The sequence below is a fragment of the Ranitomeya variabilis genome, chromosome 6 (assembly GCF_051348905.1).
Source record: "Ranitomeya variabilis isolate aRanVar5 chromosome 6, aRanVar5.hap1, whole genome shotgun sequence".
Lineage (NCBI taxonomy): Eukaryota > Metazoa > Chordata > Amphibia > Anura > Dendrobatidae > Ranitomeya > Ranitomeya variabilis.
The window spans coordinates 94,959,745-94,969,214 of record NC_135237.1 but is presented as its reverse complement, the minus strand read 5'-3'; the positions used below and the strand labels follow the sequence as shown (position 1 = coordinate 94,969,214).

Genomic DNA, 9,470 nt, shown 5'->3' with positions numbered 1-9,470 from the left:
TGGATTGCATGTTCTATTGCTTATAGCTTGTTTGCTCTGTGTTTTATTAAGAATTTATATATATATATATATATATATATATATATATATATATAATGACAGACGATTTGTTTTGTATCCTTGGCTATGTCTAGGCAGAGTTGCTCCCCTATAGCCCATTCTGCCCCATTATGATCACCAGGCTCCTCTCCTGCCACTGCTAGGGGGAAATCTCCATTCACATAAGACCTATTTCCTTTTGAAAGGAGATTCCAGTCGGTATTTAAAAAGTAGTTTGGCACAAAGCAGCTTTTTTTTAACCTCCTTTTAGCTCCGAACTGACCATTTATCGTTTATAGTTAAGATTTAAATGTGTTGTATTAGTCTTACTTGACTGAGCTTGATGATACTTAGTTTACTATTTGCCTTGCTTTTGTTGGTGATTAAAGTAAAGAATGGATCCCGCACAGCATTCGGCTATTAAACTTCATGAACTAGACGTGTGCCTGACTATAAAAGGCATCCACAGCTCTCTGCATAAACACGAGTGCACTCATCCAATCTTCCATATCCACGTAAATCCCTGTATGATATTCCATCATACTATCACACAAGTCATGAATAATAATAATAATTGTGTCAGGCAGCTGCCCATCCACACAACACAACACACCAGTCATGAGACTTACTATTGAACATGGCCATTGAGACATCATGTGACAATGCCTCTTGGTTGGTGTGTCTCATCAAATAATCTCATTTTTTTTCAATTGGGCACCAAATATATTTTATTTTTATTATTTTAGAAAACAACTATAAGAAAAATATTGAAACATGTAGCTGACATGCATCTTCAGTTCGAGTGCTAGTGCTGTTCCACTATTATAACTTAATGTAGAATGTATAATTATTTATGTTCCTTTAAATTAACAATTATTATTACTTATTTCTTACTATTTACTTTATTTATTATATAGTTTCTCCACAACAGCAGTATCCTAGGATACTATGAATTACTACATAAATAAATACACATATAACTAATAAGTTGTACTTGAATAATGTGCAACTATTTAATACTTTTTAGAATATTGTCCCTTATTTTTAAACTATCTCTACAGCTGCTAAGGATATCAGTGCTGTTGTTGTGGTTGATATCAATCCTTTCACATAAAGACTTAAACAGCAAGTTGTAATTGTTATTTTTGTGCAATTTATTGTTGCACTGTCCATGATCCCTGTAGGGTTTTGTTTTTTTTTGTACAGAATACAGATGATCTATGAATTCCATGTTTTCTAACAATGCTGAGTGTGCACTGAAGGAGACTGTATTCATATATAATAGGTGGTTTCATTGCTATTATAGAAAAAGATTTTACAAGGAGAAGTAGAGTGTTTTACTAGGGTGCAATAAGGAGGGGAGGCTTCTTGTATGCAGTGAGCGTCCAGCAGTGCACAGACCTTGGAGAGGGCCCCTAGGCTTCCCATTCTTACAGAAACATCTGAACTCTGCTCATTTCATATGCCCTTCCCAGAAGAAAGCCACAAGTGGAGGCTAATAAAAATGTAGCCCAGAGTTTAAGAAGCAGATATTTTCCTTGTGCTTGTAGAGGCAGCCTGGGTCTTGCTCTAGTGTTGTCTACACAACGTCTGAAAGCCAAGGGTAAGTGCTCTGGGGATGGCTCAAATGCTGCACTGATTTACATACTAAATCAACTAATAAACCTTCTGATTCCTCTGACTTTGCACACCACATCCGATCCCACCAGTGTGGTTTACAGACAGTAATATTTTATCAAATCTTCTCCATGTTTCCTTCTAGCTTTATAAATAAATGGGACACAACATAGGACTATTAACAAAATACCACCACAGACCTGTAAACACTATTCACACAAGTAGCTTTATTCTGCTCAATAACTCAAGGATGTCAGGACACCAGAACTAATAGGTTCTGTGTATATATATATATATATATATATATATATATATATATATATATATATATATATATATATATATATATATACCACCACACTATATACGTTGTATGCAGCACACACACACACAAAAAGTCACAAACAATGCTCGCAGCTTATAACATACAACTTTTTGAAAAAGTATAATTTAAATAATATATTTAAGTACAGCAATATAGCGATTGTTACAGTTGCTAATGTACCTCACATCTGATTTATTTCAGTATATGATGCAACTTTATATATTTATTTATTGTAATCATTTTATTTTTCATTCTAAATTCTGATCAGGAATCACTTTCATAATATAACAAATCACATATTTATATTCTGAATCCTCCTTCCATTGCACACATCACATCTAGATTTATATAATGAAAATATATCGTTTCATAGAAATAATTAAAAAAAGTGAATAAATAATTTTAGTGAACAACTAACCCATATAATATGATGTCATCTTGCACCTAAAACAGAAACAGTGCTAGTGGATTAAAGAAAAAAAAAAAAAGAGGCTGGTAGGGAAAAAAAAAGTTCATATACATTATTATTTCAAACAACTCATCTTGTATGTTGGTGCAAAGATGCAAATTGTTTAAATACTTCGTAGGGAAGTTGCTATTAATATCTTACTATATATATATATATATATATATATATATATATATATATATATATATATGTTGAGGTCGAGCTAAGATGAACCTTTGCATACGAGAGTGATCTGGGAGGGGTCGCTGGCTGGGCCTGGCCTGTCATTGGCTGCATGCATTTGCAGTGGTGCAGGGCTATCTCTAATCATATTCAGCATGTTTTGCACAAGAAATGTCAGCCAGAAAGGAATATCTGCTCTCTTCGCCAAATTACCCCACAACAATGTCATGCTCGGAGAACCCGACTGCGAACTCCTTCCTGGTGGACTCCTTAATCAGTGCTGGCAGAGGGGCAGAAGCTGGGGGCTACTACCAAAGCACAGGGGTCTACCTGCCACAGACTAGTTCCGAGGTGTCTTATGGGCTGCAGAGCTGTGGACTTTTCCCCGTTTTGAGCAAAAGAAATGAAGGAGTTCCCCCCACAGTGCCCACATCTCCAGGCTATGCTCCAGGGATGGACGTCTGGCTAGAAGCCTCCAGGTCCTGCAGAGTGGAGCCATCTGAGAGCCAAGCTGCCACCTCTTGCTCCTTCACACAGAACATTAAGGAGGAGAATTCCTATTGCCTCTATGACTCGGAAAAATGTCCTAAGACTTCTTCTCCCACTGACTTGTCCACCTTTCCACGGGTTAGCTCTGGCAGCAGCCCTGCTCACAATAGCAGCCCTGTTCCAGTGCCAGGGTACTTCCGCCTGTCCCAGGCTTATGGCTCCTCCAAGGGCTATAGCGCCGCGCACATTGCTGCTCCCCACTTCGCTCCACAGCCCCCAGTTCGGTTTGAGCCTCCTCCATCCTTGTCATCCATGTCCGCAGAGCACGGCAGGAAGGACAGCGAGGAGCCGCCCTGTGCCAGGCTGCCCGGAGCTGATGAGGAGGCGCACACGTCTTCATCCGGGGCCGAGGACTCCTCTCCGGCTCCTTCTGACTGCAGCAAGCACTCCCCAGAGAAAGACCCCGGAGGTGAGCGCCCACTCACACTCACTGTGCGAGCCCACCACAAAGGGCAGAGGAGGAAGCTCCCTCTGTTATCAGCCTTTGAACTATGTAATAATTGGGCGTGAGTCTGTCATAAACATCATGTCCATTCTCAACTTTACACCACATGCTGCTCCTCTGTGCTTTGTCCTGGAGGAAGCAGGAAGCCCCTATAAAATCGCACTATTTATAGGGCCCATTACAGGCGCCAGAACATAGCAAAATATGACAGTAAAGAGCCCAGGTTCCATGTGTGATCACTAAATGTGGGGGGCTGCCTTCTGCTCACATAGCACGCTGCCCATGGCCTGGGGGCTGCATTCTAGCAGGGGGACCACTACTTCACTGTGTATTCCAACTATCAGGGTCGCAAATTATGGAATTATGGGGGGTAAATAATTATTAAGAAGAAAGAGATGATGCATAGAAAGTGATGATGCATAGAAAGTTATATTGAAAGTATCAAATTGATAAGTGATAGATAGATGGATAGATACATAGATAGATACGATAGATAGATAGATGGATAGATAGATAGATAGATAGATAGATAGATAGATAGATAGATAGATAGATAGATAGATAGATAGATAGATAGATAGATAGATAGATATTGAATGGATAGATAGATAGATAGAGATAGATAGATAGATAGATAGATAGATAGATAGATAGATAGATAGATAGATAGATAGATAGATAGATAGATAGATAGATAGATAGATAGATACGTACATACGTGTAATATCAAACAAAGCGAATAATCGTACTGGATTTGCAAATGCTGTTACCTATATTAATTGCATGATATTAGCAAAAAAATTGTAATTTTAAAATCCCCTATAATAACATAGAAAAACTGTACATGTAAATGTAGTAAATAAATAATAATAATAATAATGATAATAATAATAAATAGATTAAAAAAAAAGAAGAACAAGAATATAAGGAAATCACAATTATAATCTTTAAAATATTTATTTATTTTTTCATTTTATTTTTGTTGGTTCAGGCAACGCGAAAGGTGACAATGGTGCCAACTGGTTAACAGCTAAGAGCGGCAGGAAGAAGAGATGTCCCTACACCAAGCACCAGACCCTGGAGCTGGAGAAGGAGTTTCTGTTCAACATGTACCTGACTCGAGAGCGTCGCCTAGAGATCAGCCGCAGCGTGCACCTCTCAGACAGGCAAGTCAAGATCTGGTTCCAGAACCGCAGGATGAAGCTCAAGAAAATGAATCGGGAAAACCGAATTCGGGAGCTCACAGCCAACTTCAACTTCTCCTGATGAGCTCCTTCATAGAGAGCCAGTACTTTTCTCCTTCCACAGTCACCTATATGGATTGCCAGAGCTGTACATTATGACCAGTATGTCCATCATCCACCCAGCCTTTGGGTTAAAGCCATACTTGCACACGTCTTAAGAGTTTTTTTTTATTATAATAATAATTATTGTTATTTTTTTATTTTATTTTTTTGTTAGACTGAGATTTTTTTTTACTATGGCGGTTCCGCATTTATAAGTTGTATATTTACAGTCTTGTTCCTCCCTTTGTCTTGCATCCGGCATTGCATTTTATGTTGTTCAAGGAAAAGGTGGATGAGGCACTAAAACACCGGTTTTCACATTTTATTGGGTAGAATGAAATGTTCCTTATTTCTCCAGGAAGAAGGAACTATTTAATTCCTCAATAAGGTCATAAAGACCCATGAGGGCACTTGCAGGACTCGGATGATTCTTGAATGTAGTCTTGTCTGTGTAGTAAGAGGTTACGTTTAGCAGCACCAGAAAAGCACATGGTCCATTCTTAGTGGGTTCTCCTTCCTTGTGTACTGTCAATACACAATAGAAGTCTTGAAAAGGGGGAACTTCTCATTCCTCAGATATACTGTGAATTTACATGCTTTAAGTAAGTACAGAAGATGAACTTTATAAATTCAAATATGTGTAAATGTTTATTATTATTAAAGGCCAATGTTTCTTCTTGATCCATGGTCACATGACCATTATTAACCAGAACATATGCTGCTGCGTGCGATCAGGCCATGTTATATGTTTTCAATGAAGAATCAAATAAAAGAAAATGAATCCTTGGTAATTTTCTTCTTCTAATTCTGTGGCTGTTTACGTTTTATTTTATCCTCTCAAGAACTTTTACAACAGCAGAAGTTGCCTAACATCCCCCCCCCCAATCCCCTACAATTACTATAGGAATCCATTTAAATATTACCTAGACAGTCGTAATTTGTTGAGCTATATAGCAATGGTGCTGGAAGCTTTGTCGGCTTTTGTTCACTTTTATGACTTGATAGTATATCTGGATTGTTGCAGAGTAGAGCAGAGCTTTCAGTTCAGCAAGGAGCAGCTTAGGCAGAGGAAGCAGCTAACACAGGAGGACATGGGACTGGGTTTATTCAACCTGAAAAGCAAGAAGTTATTTCTTTTCCATCCGGAATAACATAGCAGTGGACCAACGTGACATTGAGGAAAGCCCAAGGTGAGGCCAAGCGCAATTTGTGCGCAATGCGTATTGTTTCACTCACACAGACACACTACACACAACACACACACTCACACACTCTCTCACACACACTCTCACACACACTCACACACTACACACACTCACACACACACACACACACACACTACACACACACACAACACACACTCACTCTCTCTCACACTCACTCACTCACACTCACACACATACACACACACACACACTCACTCAGCACACACACACTCACAACACACACACTCATTCGCATACACATACATCTATTTTCATAGTTTAATCCCATGTACTGTTATTTCCAATTGTGGCCTCAATATCACGATTTTCTTAATTTTATGATTTTTTTTGTATTGCTAATCTAATATGAGTGACTTGCCCATCTTGTGCCAATTTTCCAGTGTGACTGTGATTTCTTCTTTATAGCGGACCCTCTTCTAGAAGCTTGGAGGTCGCCAATCATAAGATTTTAGAACACAACTGGAGTGTGATTTAGGTAGTTTCATGTTGTTGGGGCTCCACCTTTCTCTCGACAACAAGGAACTGCCTTAGTCACATCAGTGCATATCGTCCCCATGTCATATGGAACATAGGAGTAAAATGCAATATGGAACATGGAACATGGAATATAAGACTGGAGCATAAGACCGACATGTGATATGTGTCATAAGATTAATAATATGCAGCATGAATTACAGGATTTATAGGATTATTGTGTGATATGCAGCACAGGCTGTTGGATTTCTGTGATATATAAAGCATGGGATTAATCACAATGGAACACAGAGCTACAACATTATGTAGACATGAAACATTAATATACATAGGTAATATTCTGCGAGGACTAAAGGCCTACAATGTACTTGGTGCTGCAGTTGAGAAGGCGCAAACAATATATTGCATAGCATGATCTGCCATTTTATGAGTCTGTGAATCATCATGCGCATCATAAGGTTTGTGATTGATGATTTTAATGATAGCATAGGTGTAATATGTGCACACAGTTATTACACATCACACGGTGGTTATGCTATTCATTACAACACTACATGAATACTAACAATTTTGTATGAGGTGACATGCATGTTATAATAGAGATTTATTGTACGTGGTCTTATAATACAGAGGATAAACATTATTGGGGTTTAGAAAGGGGAGAAATGCTGGTGAGGGGCTCCAATAATGGTTTCCTGCACACAAGGCCTAGGTTACGATCATTATTACACTCAGCCCATAGTCTCACATTCCTGAGAGCCTCCCACTAGCAGCAGCAGCAGCAGCAGCAGCAGCACATAGCACAGCACATAGCACAGCACATAGCACATAGCATAGCCCGGGAGAAGGCGACTGCTCCAAATACACCAGACAGCAGTGCAGACGGGGCCATCAGCGCCTTATTGCAGGTCCACAAACATCCCCCACACACAGACCCACAGTCACAGCTTTATTTTCTACCACAGGTTGCAGTGAACAGGAAATTGGCAAAAAGGAAACGTGACTGATCTGATCGCTCCACGACAATTCTGCTCAAAATATACACAATCTGCTATATGTTATATAATGTTATATCTATTCGTAATTTATTATGAATTTATATATATATATATATATATATATATATATATGTATATATGTGTGTGTGTGTGTGTGTGTGTGTGTGTGTGTGTGTGTGTGTGTGTGTGTGTGTGTGTGTGTGTTTGTATTGAAATTTACAATACAGCTAGTTATAGTTGGAGAAAAGGAAAAGGAGTTGAAAGCGGAAAACTTATTAGATGTCAAAGCAGTAAGAAAACCCAGAGTGCATGTATATGTATGTGTGTGCATCATAAATATATATATACACACACACACACACACACACACACACACACACACACACACACACACACACAGACACACACACACACACACACACACACACACTTAATCTATCTAGATATATTGCATACATACAAAAAAATGTCGCAGCACATTAAAATAGTGAAAATGTAAGGATTCTTTATTCACCAATTCAGCTCCATATGTGGAGTCTTTCTCAAGCAGATGTGACGCCTCCTTTTTGGATAGCAAGCCTTGCCAGCTTCCCTGGGCGAGTTTTGCATCAATTTAGGCAGTGCTGCTGATTTTCTGGACTATATATATATATATATATATATATATATATATATATATATATATATAACACACATATGAACACATATAATATATATATAGTTAGAAGTATGTAATAATTCAGTTCCTTCCAATAATAATATAATGGTAAGAATATTAATATCTACCCAGAATTTTTTTTTTACACTCCATTATGGTCATATACTGCAGTTCGGACATCTATCTATCTATCTATCTATCTATCTATCTATCTATCTATCTATCTATCTATCTACCTCACAATTGTCTTATTGATCATGCACATAATTTAGAAATTTCAGGCGAAATACAGATAATGAATATACAATTAAAACGGAACAGTTAAAAAAATATTAATTATTATTTAATATTGTTGAAATTTTTTAGTACATTATTGAATCCACCTGTCTATGTCCTAGTCATAATGATCTCACCACACCGATCTTTTAACCTCTAGATGCCCTAGATGCCCACTGATATTGTTTTTTTTTTCATAATTACACAAATCATATTTTTATTTGGAATTAAATTATTTATTGTTGTAGGTGTGTGTATATATATATATATATATATATATATAGAGAGGTATATATAAATACATATATATATACCTACTTATATATATGTATATATAGAGAGAGAGATAATATATATATATACTGTATATATATATATATATATATATATATATATATATATATATATATATATATATATATATATATATATATATTACCTTCATAAAGGATCAAAATGCTTGAGAGAGTATTATCAACAGTCTCAGATTGATACTACCTTCGGGGCATTTTTTTTTTTTCGGGAAGTATAATTACTGGTTGTGGACAGTGGAGAAGATTTGTGCTTTATGGAAGTATTTTATTTATTTTCCCAAAAATCGATCATCTTTGGATGACAGGATAGTCCCATAATAATAGTACACACCAATGGAAAAATAACTATTATCTATTACTCTATCTATCTAGTATTTTATATTAAATATTATATTGTATATATATGGATAGATAGATAAATAAATGGTAGATAGATAGATAGATAGATAGATAGATAGATAGATAGATAGATAGATAGATAGATAGATAGAACATAATGTTGAACTAATAACAATGGACTTGATCTAATGCTTGGCTGTTCATCTGAACCAATGTAACCCTCCGCCATCACCACTTTATCATTATTCCTCCCTTCTTCATGCTGATTTCCCACCTATCACTATCACTATATC

At 37.0% G+C, this 9,470-nt stretch overlaps 1 protein-coding gene across 1 annotated transcript; it reads left to right on the top strand.

Annotated features, from left to right (window-relative positions):
• The first annotated feature begins 2,769 nt into the window (after positions 1 to 2,769).
• On the top strand, positions 2,770 to 5,677 carry HOXA10 (homeobox A10). The gene is made up of 2 exons (XM_077268815.1): positions 2,770 to 3,570; positions 4,598 to 5,677. The coding sequence occupies exons 1-2, from the start codon at positions 2,784 to 2,786 to the stop codon at positions 4,870 to 4,872; spliced, it is 1,062 nt and encodes a 353-aa protein (XP_077124930.1). The 5' UTR covers positions 2,770 to 2,783; the 3' UTR covers positions 4,873 to 5,677.
• The last annotated feature ends 3,793 nt before the right edge of the window (positions 5,678 to 9,470 follow it).

Bases quoted from the DNA above. Each gene is read 5' to 3' on its own strand.
- HOXA10 (XM_077268815.1), top strand. From the start codon at position 2,784: ATGTCAGCCAGAAAGGAATATCTGCTCTCTTCGCCAAATTACCCCACA. The intron at 3,571-4,597 runs GTGAGCGCCCAC...TTGTTGGTTCAG, and splicing joins CCCAGAGAAAGACCCCGGAG to GCAACGCGAAAGGTGACAAT.